The 18630-nt window shown below is 35.4% G+C and overlaps 1 protein-coding gene across 2 annotated transcripts in view; it reads right to left on the reverse strand.

The window, feature by feature from the left end:
• The window catches only part of LOC121384368 (xenotropic and polytropic retrovirus receptor 1-like), a 41630-nt gene that overhangs the window by 10868 nt on the left and 12132 nt on the right, over window positions 1-18630 (reverse strand). Inside the window, exons 4-13 of one of the 2 annotated variants that reach the window (XM_041514732.1) lie at window positions 18065-18166; window positions 16552-16835; window positions 12745-12846; window positions 11840-11920; window positions 11410-11488; window positions 10181-10201; window positions 6166-6359; window positions 3180-3359; window positions 2089-2236; window positions 379-573 (exon numbers count right to left, since the gene is read on the reverse strand). In XM_041514732.1, the coding sequence (XP_041370666.1) occupies window positions 379-573; window positions 2089-2236; window positions 3180-3359; window positions 6166-6359; window positions 10181-10201; window positions 11410-11488; window positions 11840-11920; window positions 12745-12846; window positions 16552-16835; window positions 18065-18166 (1386 nt within the window). The remainder of the gene's footprint in view (window positions 1-378; window positions 574-2088; window positions 2237-3179; window positions 3360-6165; window positions 6360-10180; window positions 10202-11409; window positions 11489-11839; window positions 11921-12744; window positions 12847-16551; window positions 16836-18064; window positions 18167-18630) is intronic. The other variant, XM_041514733.1, reaches the window with a different exon arrangement.

An 18630-nucleotide genomic window follows, 5' to 3' on the forward strand; every position in this document is an offset into this window, starting at 1 on the left:
GGTTTGGAGTCGGTATCTGGATTAAAAATCCCATGCCTCGACTGGGATCCGAACCCAGTACCTACCAGCCTGTAGACCGATGGCCTGCCACGCCGCCACCGAGGCCGGTTGGGAAGAGAAGAGTGCTTCCGACACCTATCAATGTAACCATTCGCTGTTTTACTTCTTCCCGTTTTTTATCAGTTAACCGAAGTATGATATATGCAACTATGATTATAATGCATCTTTAATTCTAGTATATTTAACATTTGTCATTACAAAGTTCCTTCCATTTTTAATAGTAAATATCATATGGGGCTTAATTTTGGTAAAATGACCCGTTTTTAAATACAGCTTAAATACAGGAAGGCCCGGTACCTTCAGATTTGATTGTATTACCTTTATGTACTGTATACAGTGTGGAAAACAGAATCACAAAGAAGGTTGTCGAGTATTTTCCTGCATTAACAACATGTGGAAATAAGAGTTTTGTGTCTCGGTATCGTCTCAAGCACTGGGCGAATCGAAACCAGGCAGGCAGACATCCAACCACACCTCGAATTCCAAAAATACTCTTAGTACAAACATCAGGCCCTGGAGAAAGAGAGAGAGAGAAACAAAAAAGTAGTATTTTAACAATTATTATCAGACTACATAATTAGACTAAAATTTTCATTTTAACCACCACACACACACACACACACACACAAAATATAAACACACACTACCCAACCCCTAAAAAACTATTTTAAATGCATAAACAAATGAAAAATTATGATTCGTACTAAGAGATCTATAAATGTTTGCCAGGATAGTGACCTTCAACTTTGATCCTCTTTAACACAAGGATTTCAGTTCATATGCTAAAATGGCTAAAAAAAAAAGAAAAATGACCAATAGTCCTTGAAACTAAACTTTAAAGCCTAGTTTACTATACAAATAATAGAAGGAAGGAAGGAAATATTTCATTTAACGACGCACTCAACACATTTTATTTACAATTATATGGCGTCAAACATATGGTTAAGGACCACACAGATATTGAGAGAGGAAACCTGCTGTCGCCACTTCATGGGCTAATCTTTTCGATTAGCAGCAAGGGATCTTTTATATGCACCATCCCAAAGACAGGATAGTACATACCACGGCCTTTGTTACACCAGTTGTGGAGCACTGGCTGGGACGAGAAATAGCCCAATGGGTCCACCGACGGGGATCGATCCTAGACCAACCGCGCATCAAGCGAATGCTATACCACTGGGCTACATCCTGCCTCTTAGAGAGAAAACCCACTACATATTTCTATTAGTAGCAAGAGATCTCATCTTAGAGAGAAAACCCACTACATATTTCTATTAGTAGCACGAGATCTCATCTTAGAGAGAAAACCCACTACATATTTCTATTAGTAGCACGAGACCTCATCTTAGAGAGAAAACCCACTACATATTTCTATTAGTAGCACGAGACCTCATCTTAGAGAGAAAACCCACTACATATTTCTATTAGTAGCAAGAGATCTCATCTTAGAGAGAAAACCCACTACATATTTCTATTAGTAGCAAGAGATATCATCTTAGAGAGAAAACCCACTACATATTTCTATTAGTAGCAAGAGATCTCATCTTAGAGAGAAAACCCACTACATATTTCTATTAGTAGCACGAGATCTCATCTTAGAGAGAAAACCCACTACATATTTCTATTAGTAGCACGAGACCTCATCTTAGAGAGAAAACCCACTACATATTTCTATTAGTAGCACGAGATCTCATCTTAGAGAGGAAACCCACTACATATTTCTATTAGTAGCACGAGATCTCATCTTTGAGAGAAAACCCACTACATATTTCTATTAGTAGCACGAGATCTCATCTTAGAGAGGAAACCCACTACATATTTCTATTAGTAGCACGAGATCTCATCTTAGAGAGAAAACCCACTACATATTTCTATTAGTAGCACGAGATCTCATCTTAGAGAGGAAACCCACTACATATTTCTATTAGTAGCACGAGATCTCATCTTAGAGAGAAACCCACTACATATTTCTATTAGTAGCACGAGATCTCATCTTTGAGAGATTAAACCCATGATGTGTGTACTTACTGTCACTTCCAAGCCAGTCTACTTCAAACGAGTAGTAGCAGATGAGATACTCAAAATCTAGCAACACTATTACAAGGGAGTTCAGCTGATCAGCCAGCCAAAAGTCTGCAAATCCAACGTGGTGGAATGGTGCGGTGAAAATACGGAACTGAAACAATTCAGTCAAAAATTAACATACAGACGGAAAAGGAATATTTCATTTCATTAAAGCTAAACAAACAAGAATTAAATGTACATTGTAATAAGATGAAATTTTTAACTATTTAAATAATTTTTAAAAATGGTTTTATTATAAAACATTATGGTGTTAAAATGATGACGGACAAAACTAATAATAAAAAAGCCACAGAATACTGAATGTTATATTATTCAGTTATTCTGGTTCATGTTTTGCCAGTATAATACATACATGTAACATTCATATTTCAACATTCCTTTGATCTTAAATACCAGCCAATTTAAAAAATTTCTTACAATAAAAAAAACAAAAACACATTTTTATTTTATTTAAAAATGCAAATTCTCGAATTAGCATATTTGAGAAATATTTGGAAATAAATCTATATTAGTTTAAATTCAAATTCAATTTGGTAATTTGATATTTGGTAATTTGGTAATTTGATATTTGGCAATGTGGCAAATTGATATTTGGTAATTTGGCAATTTAATATTTGGTAATGTGGACATTTGATATTTGGTAATGTGGTAATGTGGCAATTTGATATTTGGTAATGTGGCAATTTGATATTTGGTAATGTGGTAATTTGATATTTGGTAATGTGACAATTTGATATTTGGTAATGTGGTAATTTGATATTTGGTAATTTGGCACTTTAATATTTGGTAATTTGGCAATTTGATATTTGGTAATTTGGCAATTTGGTATTTGGTATTTGGTATTTGGTAATCTGGCAATTTGATATTTAGTAATGTGGCAATTTGTTATTTCATACATTGTAATCTGACAATTTGATATTTGATAATCTGGCAATTTGATATTTGGTAATTTGGCAATGTGATATTTGGTAATGTGTCAATTTGATATTTGGTAATGTGTCAATTTGATATTTGGTAATTTAAAGCCAGCTTACCAGGACTTTAAGGAGCCACATTCGAGCCCCATAATAAGCTATTTTAATAGGATTGATGATGAACAGAAGCAGCCCAACGGCGAGGACGAGAGGGAACACCATCCGATGGATCATCAGATTGTGACTGAACTGGAAACCCAGCACACACACGGCCCACACCACGGCCATGAATGAAGCAAGCTGAAAGATAAGAATTTTGTGGAATTAAATTTCTAGTTCAATCAACCAGTAGAAATGTGCCAGAAAGCAGCGCTAGAAAAATTGTCTTGCACACATCCCCTAGACAGTAATGTGCCATTTTCATTGGTCTTGCAGTTTAGGAGGTAGACAGCCATTGCTACCTGTTGATTATATCATTCTCTAGCACAGGTAGTACCTGATGTCACATAATATGTAACACTGCAGGCATTAATTTTAGGGACATAATATATATATATATATATATATATCACCTAACAGAAGGAGTGACATCACAATACAAAAATAATATGAAGTGAATTTTACAATAATTATACTAAAATTATAAGAATCATTGAACTAGAAAATAATTCTGACACTCGTCCTATTGTCCGATGCCACATAACCGTATTTAGATTATGTTAAGTGCGTCATTAAATAAAACATTCCATCGTTTTATTGTAGATGTTTTTTTCTGACACTCATCTCAAGAAAAATCAATCCTTCAAGCTCGCTTCAAAGATTGATTTTCTTGAGATGAGTATTAGCCAAACCATCTACAAAAGGACAAGTGCTAGAATCTATTAGTCTCACCTACCATAAACATTTTCAGTGCACTGTGGTGTATGTGTGGCTATAAACCAAGTTACACTGTCCTAGAACTTATAGACTCTGAGAAACTGATCTAAATGTGAAACGTTAACGTTAAACATTAACACAAAAGTTAACACTGTCGCCACCATCGGACAAGTAATACCAATATATCACCTTTTTACTTCATTAAGGTGAGACAAGAATATAAAACCATTCAGGTGACTGATATCAGGGCTTCCACCAGCACTTTTAACTGTGGGTACAGAGTCCTGCAATTCTGTCTCATCTATTTTCTATGTCATCATGGAAAAGCATCACTTGTACTTTTCATTGATAGATCTTGCATATTTACTGCTAAATAAAGAACGATAAATGAAAAGTGTAATTTACTGTTACATGCCATGGGGTCTCATACCACTAATAAATTCATGATGACTGAAGATTGTGTTTCACTGTTGCATGTCACCGACTCTTTGTTAAACATACAGAAATGTTTAAACTACTTTTCAACCTTTTGATAAACAATATGTCACTGCAATGTTGAGGTGTGTACAATACATTTTTACTACTCAGTCAAAATGAACCGCCCATGTTTAATAAACTAGCTTTATTCAATACACAAGGGCAGTGTTTAATAAACTAGTTTTATTCAATACACAAGGGCAGTGTTTAATAAACTTTTTATTTTTTATTTTTTTTATTAAAATATTCCTTCCATTACACACACGCACACATATATAGACATTAAGATGAAAAAGGTATATTTACATATTGATGTACATCGACATACACATACATATTCAGACTTATCCATCCACACCTATATACATACATTAATATATACACATACAACATTGCATTATAAAACCCCCACAAAAACATACACCATTATAATTGGGTTGTATATCTAGCATGTATATGACAATCAAAATACAAACACACACAAAAAAACAAAATATTACTATAAAATTCTGGCTACATATTACAAAAATTATGATACATAGCCCATTTTGTTTGGAATTTATGGTGTAAACCTTTACTGTGCTGAATGTTTCGTTCAATTATATATCTTGATTTTAGAACATATTTGAAATGTTTAATATTTGGTAATGTATCCGTTACTTTATATTTGTAAATAAAGAACTTTGAAAGTAATAAAAAGAGATCAAAAATATCATCTGTTATTGTTTTATTATTTTCACCAAGAAGAATCAATTCGGCATCAAGAGACAAGTTATAAATGTGTGGACAGTTACCGTGTATCAGCTGGACAAAAGCATTCGGCATCAAGAGACAAGTTATAAATGTGTGGACAGTTATCGTGTATCAGCTGGACAAAAGCATTCAGCATCAAGAGACAAGTTATAAATGTGTGGACAGTTATCGTGTATCAGCTGAACAAAAGCATTCGGCATCAAGAGACAAGTTATAAATGTGTGGACAGTTATCGTGTATCAGCTGGACAAAAGCATTTGGCATCAAGAGACAAGTTATAAATGTGTGGACAGTTATCGTGTATCAGCTGGACAAAAGCATTCGGCATCAAGAGACAAGTTATAAATGTGCTGACAGTTATCATGTATCAGCTGGACAAAAGCATTCCAAAATGTTTTGACTGGAATACACTCCCAAAAGAGATGAACTATAGTTTCTGGAGTGCTTTTACAAAATGTACAAAGATTATCATCAGTTTTGTTGATTTTTAACAGAAACAGATTAGTTGTGATAACTCTATGTAGTAACCTGCACTGAAACCATCTTAACTTTGTATCTGGGGTTGTCTTAAACGGCTTTGAATATATTTTTGTCCAGTTGATATCTATATTAATGAATATATTATGGGTATGATTCAAGTCTAATTATGTGAACAATAAAAAACAGTCAGTAAACATACTCTTACCTTTCCTTCCATTTCTGGGCAATTTTTATTCAGTATACCTCTAATTATTCCTCAGTAACTTATTATTCCTCAGTAACTTAAATTTAATGTTCAGCATATTTAGTGCCTCTAAAGGCAGGTAAGAGGAATGTTATATTTAATGACACACTCAACACATTTTAATTATGGTTATATGGCGTCAGTCATATAGTTACGGTCCACACAGTAAGGAAGGAAGGAATGTTTTACTTAAAGATGCACTCAACCTCTGACCTTCAGTATACACCTCTACATGTACATGTAAGTCGATTACTTTGAGAAAGACGTCCAGTGTACCTCTAAAAGTTCCGCGTGAGACAAATGGTGCCTCGGATCAATCTCGAATATCAACACGTGGTTGACCCCCGACGACCTCCAGCCATAGGTGTTAAGTCCGAGTAAGAAGAGGATAAAAATAATGAGAAAAAATCCCCGGAACATCCTCAAGGCTGGTATCCAGTACAGCGATTCTGTAGCGTCAGTAAATATGGCTGAAAAAATAACAACAAAAAATATAGCTGCAAGGATCTATGGTATCAGCATCTTTGGTCAGAACTGTTCTGTAACCATGGTATTTTGCATCTAGGGTCTCCACAAATACTCAAGTACTCGGGCATGGGCAAGACTCGAGTCCATTCACAGGACTCGAGTACGTGTGCAAGGAAGAGCACTCTCATTCAATTATATTTTGTACGTCATTTTGCCATATGCTTGCCGCCGGTTACATTATAGAGCTATGAGACATAGAGGGAAAAGTAAAGCTGAATGTCACAGTGTGGAATGCAATATAATGGGTCAGTGTATCAATGATATGATTTGGCATCCATGTTCAGCGTTGGAATTAAGATACATAATGCTATTTTACTTTATTCCTTAGTCTCATTATTATCCAGTGTCGGGTACTCAGGTCCGGGTCAAGTTTGACCCTCGGGTACTCGAGTCCAAAAATATTTTAGGACTCGTGGAGGCCCTATTTGCATCCTGGTATTGTTTGGTCAATAACAATTTGTTGACAGCTTTTCAGTATATGCATAAGTTTAGTTCATAAAAGGTAAACATCTAGAGTCTGTTTTTTTAAAAACATTTTGACATCTATTGGACCTGCAATAAACAACACAATAATAAATATCGTGCCAGAGATGTTTATCTTGATGAACAAGCCTAAATTTATACATTCTTGCATTTGTCAGGACATTATACAGTGGATAGTATTTTAACATTTTAGGTAACCGTAAGTTGGTTAACATGATTTTCAGCTATAGTCCTCCACCAGAGAATGCCTTTTTTTCATGCCATGGAATTTACCATAATTTATTTATTTCTGAGCTGAATGTTTTCTAAATAGTACACAAAAATAGTTGGGTTTTTTGGGGGTTTTTCAAAAGACTTACTTTTCTTATGTCAAACAAAACAGAATTTTTTTTTTTTTTTTTTTTTTTAAACCCACAAAAAAAAACATTTTTGTAGGAGGATGGGATGGACTATACATGTAGGTAACCGATTGTTCAGTTACATAAATTATTTTGTTTAACAGTAATCACAACACACTGACACAATGGTTCTGTACTACAATGATGTTCCAAAGGTATTTTAAATTAACTCACCTATTTCAGTGAGATAGCATTTTCTGTTTAACTACCACATGCTGCTTTATCATGTGTTCAAACATCTAGAATTGTTTTTAATTATAGAACGAAACCATTCATCATGTAACCAATTAGCAGTTTGCTGGATTTTAAGGATGCATAACCAACACGCAAGCCGAATAACAGTTCGTGCAAAATATTGCTCTCTAGTGGTGTTTTCAGACTACTTTATTTCATCAAGCATAGCTCACATTTACACTGAATAACTAGAAGATAATACATGAATGGCCATTAGATACCATTTGTCATACAACACCTCAACAAGTTGTTTTAAAACATATCTAATGAAGACAAAGCAATTGGGACAGTTTTTCAAACGAGTTGTAACATAAATGGTATCTAACAGACATTAATATAGTATTCTATATCTTACATATCCTTAAACACCTAGTTTAAAACATTTAAACTAAAACTTACTAACAGAATTAAATTTGTAGTTTTTGTAGTTAGAATATATTATACATCTTAGTGCAATCAGCTTTAGGTTAACTTATAATTATATATCACAGACCAATAAATGTCTTTCATGCTTATTTCATTAGATGGTATGACTGTGGTCATCACTTAGGAGCAGCCAATCATATGTCAGGTTAAGTATTAATGAAAAGAAAAAAAACCCAGTTTAATTCTTTTATCCAACAAAATTGCACAGTGTACATCAAAATCATCATGATCTGATGTGTTCATTTGGAAATTACTTTTTAGAGCAGTAACAAAAGAAAAATCTAAAACACAAAGCACTTGTCACCACTTAACATTTTTAACAGTATAAGGATCAGTTAATCAGGCTTTATGCTGGAACCCAAACATTATTAGCAATTTGGAGAAAATGTGATCTAAAAACCAGTAACCAAATTCAAGTTCATTTAGCCAAACAAAAGATATCTAACAAAAGGCACTTTAAAGACGTTTATGGACTTGATTTTCAAATTAACTTTTTGGCAATTTATTCTTGAAATATATTCACCAAATTCTGCTTTAATTCAGTCTTACATTCACATTTGAAAATATCAGGTGAGTGATAAATCACTTGCCTCGTAAGCGCCAGGTGAGTAATTGGGTGTTCTACAGAAAACATGTTGAGTATATGATGCACACTGACACAAATATTTTTTCAATAGCATGAACATAAACATAATTTAAGCAGTAACAATAATAACTCAAGGAAGCATCAAATACTGGGGCTGGCTGGAGTTAAACCAGCTTCAATTGACACTGACAAAACGTAAAACATACATGTCACCTGTCACAAACTTAAAACAAGAAAGAAATGTTTTATTTAACGATGCACTTAACACATTTTATTTACGGTTATATGGCGTCAGACATATGGCTAAGGACCACACAGATTTTTAGAGGAAACCCGCTGTTGCCGCTACATGGGCTACTCTTCCGATTAGCAGCAAGGGATCTTTTATTTGCGCTTCCCACAGGCAGGATAGCACAAACCATGGCCTTTGTTGAACCAGTTATGGATCACTGGTCGGTGCAAGTGGTTTTAGACCTACCACATTGAGCCTCACTCAGGGTTTGGAGTCGGTATCTGGATTAAAAATTCCATGCCTCGACTGGGATCCGAACCCAGTACCTACCAGCCTGTAGACCGATGGCCTAACCACGACGCCACTGAGTCCGGTCAAACTTAAAACCAATGCACTTGTGTAAAGAAGGAAGGAAGGAAATAGTTTATTTAACATCCACTCAATACAGTTTATTTACAGTTATATTACGTCAGACATATGGTTAAGGACCACATAGATATTGAGAGAGGAAACCCGCTGTCGCCACTTCATGAGCTACTCTTTTCAACTAGCAGCAAGGGATCTTTTATATGCACCATCCAACAGGCAGGATAGCACATACTACGGCCTTTGTTACACCAGTCATGGAACACTGGCTGGAACGAGAAATAGCCCAATGAGACCACCGATGGGGATCGATCCTAGACCGGCCGTGCATTAAGCGAACGCTTTACCACTGGGCTACATCCCACCCCTGAAAAAATTAAAAATGCATTGCCATCATCAAGAAACAGGTTATTTATAAAAAATTTAAAAACAAGAATTCCGCAGAATTAAATGTCTCGTCTACTATAAACCTTTTTATTGCTAGGGGCGAAAGCGCACACCTGATGCACGGTCGGTCTAGGATCGATCCCCGTCAGTGGGCCCATTGGGCTATTTGTCGTTCCAGCCAGAGCACCACGACTGGTATATCAACGGCCATGGTATGTGCTATCCTGTCTGTGGGATGGTGCATATAAAAGATCTCTTGCTACTAATGGAAAAATGTAGCGGATTTCGTCTCTATGACTGTGTCAAAATGACCCAATGTTTGACATCCAATAGCCGATGATTAATAAATCAATGTGCTCTAGTGGTGTCGTTAAACAAAACAAACTTTTATTTTAGTGCACTGTGATGAGCATCCATAGGTGCAACTATAAACCAAGTTGTACTGACCTAGGACTTATAGTTTGTGAGAAACTGATAAAAATGCAAATGTTTAATGCAAACGTTGACCCCACTGTCAGAAAGTTAACACCTATCTCACCTTTTGATTGAGTCAAGGTGAGAAAAAAAGTGCATTTCCATCATCAAGGAAATGGTTACCTTGTATTTGTTAAAAATTTAAAACAAAACAAAAACAGAACAGCACTCATATACCTTGTTTAACGTACTCTACATCTAAAATGGCAACCAACAAAAACATTTTGGTAACTACAAATGATGTTTTAAAAAGCAGTATTAAATTTTGCATTGTTATAACAAAATACTGAGGGTTCCTTTAGTAACTACTAAGAAGTAAACAAATGTAATAAAAGTTTTACCAAAAAGCTTTATCACTTCATACAAATTATTATAATAAAAATTAAAATTTCAAAAAGTGAATAAGCTAATTTAAGCTAAAAACAAAAATGCTAACAGGCCCATAATTAAAATGCTAAATTTTCTCAAATACAGTGAAAGCCCTCAAAATCTGATGTTCTTCACACACCCTTGTTAAATATCAGTACACAACAAACCTCTCTAAACCAGATACCCCTTAAAACTGGACTTTTTACTTGGTCCTGTGGGTGTCGGATTTAGAAGGGTTTTACTATGGTTACTTTATAGAAATCTGTATTTATATCAACCCCTGCAAATGCACACAGCTATCGGCAATGTCATGGAGACTGCCATTGAGGTTTTTTATTTTTTTATTACACCGCGGTGGAAGATATACCCATGTGATATTTATCCTCTCTTCACATGTGAAAATACGTCTTTTGAGAGGTCATGACCTCGTGATGTACAATTAATAACCCAATCGTTGTAATATAAACGGTCTCACACGGGAACTCATTTAGTATTCTCTATATCCACAGCACTTTTTTGCCTAATATATTCAGGGTTTTTTTAATGGCATGTTTTGTTTTTGCTGTGGACATTTTCTTAATTGGAGGGGTTGTTTATATACAGTATTCATTTAGAGGGGCCCAGTGACATGAGGTGTAATGCCAAGGGAACTTTGGGGGAGGTTTGGAGGGGGATCGTTAAAAACTGAAAATTAATATATATAAAAATTATAACTATCGCAAAATTTAAGGGGGGGGGGGGCCTGGCACCCCCCAGATCCGCCTCTGTTCATTTTAGTAATTATATATATTATGTATTAACTCTATTGGAAAATAAAGATGTACAGTGGCACAATACATGTAACACATTCACTGACATTCAGAGACTGATATTCCAAAGTTAGATGGCTATGTTATACAAGTGCAGTACCCACAAAAACAATATTTAATTAACCTGTAATATTTTACTGTAAAATGTAGTTGGCACCATTGCCACAATGGCCTTATGAAATGTGCTGGTGACTTGGAAAGTGAAATGATTCATCAAACAATACATACCTGCAATAATGATCACAATGAGCAGAATGGTGAACATTCCCAGAAACAAGCCAACTTTGAAATTAGTCCACGGATTTTGCTGAAATGAAACAGAAATGTTTTATTTAACAACGCACTCAACACATTTTATTTACAGCTATATGGCGTCAGACATATGGTTAAGGACCACACAGATTGAGAAAGGAAACCCACTGTCGCCACTTCATGAGCTACTCTTTACGATTAGCAGCAAGGGATCTTTTATATGAATCATCCCACAGACAGGGTAGTACATACCACGGCCTTTGATATACCAGTCGTGGTACACTGGCTGGAGTGAGAAATAGCCCAATGGGCCCACCGACCGGGATCGATCCCAGACCAACCACGCATCGAGCGAGCACTTTAAAACGACGAGTCTCTGAAAGTATTAATCTTGACCGTGACTTACTTGATCACCTAGAGGTGGGACCCGCAATCGCTTCATCGCCTTCTGACGATTACCTCCCTCTAGTTCAGAGGTCACGCTGTGCTGTAAGACAAGTAACCAAACACACTTCAATCTACATTCTCTGCTCAGAATCAAATTTATAAAAAAACAAAAAAACAAAAAACAAATTTTTACATTATTTTAACCTGTAATATTGCCATCAGGACATGTGCTAAACATTATTAGTTTTAGCACAATAAGTTTTATACATGTCTGAAGCTAAACATGTCTTTAATGCCGTAAGTTTTACAAATCATCAGCAAATATGCGTAAACAAATACAACATATTTATATACAATATGTACAGAGTCTTCTTCTTCAGCATTCGATTGGTTGTATTATATCCTTTGTCCCACGAGAGTCACAAAAAGGGCTGTCAGATGTAGATCTTTTGCAGAGCCCAACAGCTTGGCATCCATTGTGGTACTCACAGGCCAGATTTGTTGCCTCTCTCTCTGTTATAGAGTGAACAGGACTGCAGGAAGTGTTGTGGTGTATGTACACAGCAATAGGGAGAAGTGTTGGAGGGGGATATATAAACTGAATGAGAAAAAAATGCAATGAAAAAATAATTATAATAATAATGTACAATTTGTAATTATTAAATGTAGGGAGAGACCTTAATGTAGGCATCGCCTGTTGGTCAATCCCCAATAATGACGATGAAATAATTATATTAGTTGCTTAACTACCTTAAATCTGGACTCTCATCTAGGAAAAGGAAGGAAATGGTTTATTTAACGACACATTTTATTTACGGTTATATGGTGTTGGACATTTAGGAAAAGATATGTAATTGGCATACAGAGTGAATGATTGTTCGCGTGAAAGTTGGGGAGTCCTGCATAACCACATAATGCTCTAACCTCTGTGTCAGTGATCAGATGGTCAACCTCTTTGTTGGTGTAAAACGGAGCCGTCTCCACGTGGGCTTGCCGCCACTCGGTTCCGATGTGAGTAGCCATCAACTAAAACACACATAAACGAAAAGCTGTTGCTTAAAATCGACCGGCCTTGGTGGCGTCGTGGTTAGGCAATCGGACTGTAGGCTGGTAGGTACAGGGTTCACAGCCCGGTATCGGCTCCCACCTAGAGCAAGTTCTTAAGGGCTCAATGGGTAGGTATAAGGCCACTACACCCTCTTCTCTCTCACTAACAAACTAACAATTAACCCACTGTCCTGGACAGACAGCCCAGATAGCTGAAGTGTGTGTCCAGGACAGCGTGCTTGAACCTTAATTGGATATAAGCACAAAAATAAGTTGAATGAATGCTTAAAATCACATCGCCAAACATTTAGGGTCGAATTTACAAACTGTTTTTCTTTAAAATAACATGTGTTTAAGCATTGTAATAATATGAATAATAATAAAATAAAAAAGTTTGTTTTGTTTAACGACACCACTAGAGCACATTGATTTATTAATCATCAGCTATTGGATGTCAAACATATGGTAATTCAGATATATAGTCTTAGAAAAGTTTGTTTTGTTTAATGACACCACTAGAGCACATTGATTTATTAATCATCAGCTATTGGATGTCAAACATATGGTAATTCAGACATATAGTCTTAGAAAAGTTTGTTTTGTTTAATGACACCACTAGAGCACATTGATTTATTAATCATCAGCTATTGGATGTCAAACATATGGTAATTCAGATATATAGTCTTAGAAAAGTTTGTTTTGTTTAATGACACCACTAGAGCACATTGATTTATTAATCATCAGCTATTGGATGTCAAACATTTGGTAATTCAGACATATAGTCTTAGAAAAGTTTGTTTTGTTTAATGACACCACTAGAGCACATTGATTTATTAATCATCAGCTATTGGATGTCAAATATTTGGTAATTCAGACATATAGTCTTAGAAAAGTTTGTTTTGTTTAATGACACCACTAGAGCACATTGATTTATTAATCATCAGCTATTGGATGTCAAACATATGGTAATTCAGACATATAGTCTTAGAAAAGTTTGTTTTGTTTTTAATGACACCACTAGAGCACATTGATTTATTAATCATCAGCTATTGGATGTCAAACATATGGTAATTCAGACATATAGTCTTAGAAAAGTTTGTTTTGTTTAATGACACCACTAGAGCACATTGATTTATTAATCATCAGCTATTGGATGTCAAACATATGGTAATTCAGACATATAGTCTTAGAAAAGTTTGTTTTGTTTAATGACACCACTAGAGCACATTGATTTATTAATCATCAGCTATTGGATGTCAAACATATGGTAATTCAGACATATAGTCTTAGAAAAGTTTGTTTTGTTTAATGACACCACTAGAGCACATTGATTTATTAATCATCAGCTATTGGATGTCAAACATATGGTAATTCAGACATATAGTCTTAGAAAAGTTTGTTTTGTTTAATGACACCACTAGAGCACATTGATTTATTAATCATCAGCTATTGGATGTCAAACATATGGTAATTCAGACATATAGTCTTAGAAAAGTTTGTTTTGTTTAATGACACCACTAGAGCACATTGATTTATTAATCATCAGCTATTGGATGTCAAACATATGGTAATTCAGATATATAGTCTTAGAAAAGTTTGTTTTGTTTAATGACACCACTAGAGCACATTGATTTATTAATCATCAGCTATTGGATGTCAAACATATGGTAATTCAGACATATAGTCTTACTCTTAGAGATGAAACATGCTACATTTTTCCATTTTTCAATTTCAACAAATTTTTCGTGCTTATATCCAATTAAGGTTCAAGCACACTGTCCTGGGCACACACCTCAGCTATCTGGGATGTCTGTTCCTGGACAGTGGGTTAGTTATTAGTTATTAGTGGTTAGCGAGAAGAGGGCGTAGTGGTTTTACACCTACCCACTGAATGGTTGAAACTCGCTCTGGGTTGGGAGCCAATAACGGGCTGCAAACCCAGTACCTACCAGCCTTATGTCCTATGGCGTTACCACGACGCCACCGAGGCTGGTGTTTTTCCATTAGTAGCAAAGGATCTTTTATATACACCATCCCACAGACAGGATAGCATATACCACAGCTTTTGATATACCAGTTGTGGTGCACTGGCTGGAACAAGAAATAGCCCAATGGACCCACCGACAGGAAACAATATGTAGTTATATGCATGTAAGGCAAAATCAGAATTTGTTAATTCAGTCCTAACAGTTTTAACAAACCAAATTCATGACCGTTTTCAAGACTGAAATATAAATATTCAATGGTCTATCAAGTTATGTTTTAGTAACCAGGTTTTTAAAATTCCAAGATAGGACATAATTATATGCTGTAATGCTTCCAAAATCTAGCACAATTCTTTAAATTTTAACTTCTTTCATAACTTATCCACAAGATCACATTTGAAGCCAGAACTTAAAAACAAATCAATGAACAAATAGCGTATCATGTTTTTTTAAAACCTGAACATTATCATATCATGTTTCTTCAGAATCTTTCGAAAGGCTGTGAACACTAAAAAAAAAATCAGAATCTTTCTGAAGCCTATGAACACTACCATATCAATTTTTTTCAGAATCTTTCAAAAGTTTGTTTTGTTTAACAACACTACTAGAGCACATTGATTTCTTAATCATCAGCTATTGCATGTCAAATATTTGGTAATTTTGACATACAGTCTTAGAGAGGAAACCCACTACATTTTGTTTTAATTAGTAGCACGGGATCTTTTGTATGCACCATCTCATAGACAGGATAGCACATACCACGGCATTGGATATACTAATCGTGGTGCATTGGCAATGGCCCACCGACGGGGATCGATCCCAGACCAAATGTGCATCAAGTAAGCACTTTGCCACTGTCCTGCCCCCGAATCTTTCGAAAGCCTGTGAACACTACCTTTTTGTGTTGTTTTTTCAGAATTTTTTTAAAATCAGTGAACTCTACCGTATCACATTTTTTTCAGAATCTGTTTCAAGCCTGTGAACATTACTGTATCATGGGTTTTTTTTATAATCTTTCTGAAGCCTGTGAACATTACCATATCATGTTCTTTTATAACCTTTTGCAAGCCTGTCAACACTACCCTATCATGGGTTTTTCAGAAGCTTTCTGAAGTTTGTGAACACTACTGTATCATGTTTTTTTAGAATCTCTCTGAAATATGTGAACACTACCGTATCACGGGTTTTTTCAGAATCTCTCTCAAATATGTGAACACTACCATATCATATTGTTATAAGAATTCTTTGAAGCCTGTGAACACTACTGTATCATCAGGGTTTTTTTTTTAATATTTCTGACACCTGTGAACACTACCTTATCATGATTTTTCAGAATATTTCTGAAGCCTGTGAACACTACCCTATCATGTTTTTCTAAGAATGTTTTGAAAGCCTGTGAACACTAACCTATCATGTTTTTTTCGGAATATTTCTGATGCCTGTGAAACTACATTAAGTTATCATGATTTTTCAGACTATTTCTGAAGCCTGTGAACACTACCTTATTTATCACGATTTTTCAGACTATTTCTGGAGCCTATGAACACTACCTTATTTATCACGATTTTTCAGACTATTTCTGGAGCCTATGAACACTACCTTAAGTTATCACAATTTTTCAAACTATTTCTGAAGCCTGTGAACACTACCTTAAGTTATCACGATTTTTCAGACTATTTCTGGAGCCTATGAACACTACCTTATCATGCTTTTTGAGAATCTTTCTGAATCCGGTGAAGTTCAGCGACTGATAGTTCTGCAGCAGGATGAGACTGAGGTAGAACTCGCTGAACGCCAGCTTCAGGTCATGCAGCTTACAAATGTGTGCCGCCCCGGCATTCTCCTTGTCCTTGAACCGGGCATAGATACTCGACCGGCGACTCACACTGAAGTTTGCATGGTGCGTCCGCATGGCGTGTTCTATGTACAGCTCTAGATCGGCCTTCAGACTGGCATACTTTCTGGTGGCTTCGGACAACTTTTCTGTCAAAATAATCAAACGTTTGTTTAAAGACACTTCATTGCATATTATAAACTGTAGATATTTGAGTGTTTAATACATCATCATAATAATGGTTATTTTTTTAACACTTGGTTGCGAGCGGAAAAAAATAAACATTGCATACAGGCATGACAGTACATAATATACCTTAGCCTGTGATTTTCTTGTCACAGGATAATGGATGAGGTAGGAAAAAAAACAGTATATTGAACTGAACTGAATATTTAATGAAACTCAGTACGATCAATTATTTTAGGACCTAGTCTTTTTTATAAAATATGAGTGAGTATTAATCTTGGGTTAAGTTCAAACACCAAACAGCCAATGGTTCATTTTAGAACAGCCCTTGAACAGTGACATGTTTTGAACCAATGGTTATAGAAAGAGAATATGATTTTTATTAATGCTTTGTATGCTTTTGGCATCAAGATCAAAGGGATAAAAAGTTAAAGCTTATTTTGTTTAAAGGACATTAATCCTGAGTTTGCTGCACGTTTTAAGACATTATCAACTAACAGACTTTTTAACGATTGTAATTACATATCCAATATATTTTTCTGCATAACATATTAGTGGCTGTATATTAAACGTGTTTCTGATTGTTCTAATATTAGTACTAGGTTAAATTTCATCTTATTTCCTAAAAAAAAACAAATTCGTATGTGCAAAATTATTTGAAGACAAAATCCAGTTTGGGCTTCTTACAAATATTAAGATGACCAGAAACACATTGAATATACAGACACTGATATTCCAAACAAGAAAATATATTTAATATGCAAGTTTAATCGTAGAAATATTTCATTAGTCTTACAATGCAGCAAAGTCAGGAATGTCCCTTTAACGACACCACTAAAGCACATTGATTTATTAATCATCAGCCATTGAATGTCAAACATTTGGTAAATCCGACATATAATCTTAGAGAGGAAACCCACTACATTTTTCCATTAGTAACAAGGTATCTTTTATATGCACCATTGCACAGACAGGATAGCACATACCTTGGTCTTTGATATACCAGTCATGGTGCACTGGTTGGAATGAGAAAGAGATGACGGGGATCAATAATAAACCAACCACGCATCAGGCAGCCGCTTTAACACTGGGCTACATCACACCCCTCATATGATAAATAATAAAATTTTAAATATTTATTGACCAACACTGAACTACAAACCACCAATTTTTCAACTTTGGCCTGACCTACCAAGAAAGAAGGTGTTGATTTTTGCCAGCTCTTTGTCACAAAACTGGAAGAAACGTTCATCGAATCTGGCCAGGAATCTCTGAATTCCACTTTGGTCAACAACTGAAAAAAAGATAAATATTCAACAAAATGGGTGTGAGTATGCGTCTCTTTCTCTCTCTCTCTCTCTCTCTCTCACAATATATATAAAGCTGAATTTAGATAAATATACTGATTGAAAGAAATAAGGATTCAGTGGCGTCATGGTTAGGCCATCAGACATAAGGCTGGTTATTACAGGATTCGTAAGCCTGGTACCGGCTCCCATCAAGAGCGAGTTTTAACAACTCAATGGGTAGGTGTAAGACCACTACACCCTCTTCTTTCTCTCTCACTATCAATTAACCCACTGTCCTGGCCAAATAGCCCAGATAGCTGAGGTGTGTGCCTAGGGCAGCATGCTTGAACATTAATTGGATATAATCAAGAAAATAATTTAAGAAAGAAAGAAAGAGATCACACCAGCACTTAAAAACAATGAATGACTACAGCTAAAACCTTCATCCATAATGTTAACATGTCAACCA

This window comes from Gigantopelta aegis, chromosome 10 (genome assembly GCF_016097555.1).
Source record: "Gigantopelta aegis isolate Gae_Host chromosome 10, Gae_host_genome, whole genome shotgun sequence".
In the NCBI taxonomy this organism is placed as follows: domain Eukaryota; kingdom Metazoa; phylum Mollusca; class Gastropoda; order Neomphalida; family Peltospiridae; genus Gigantopelta; species Gigantopelta aegis.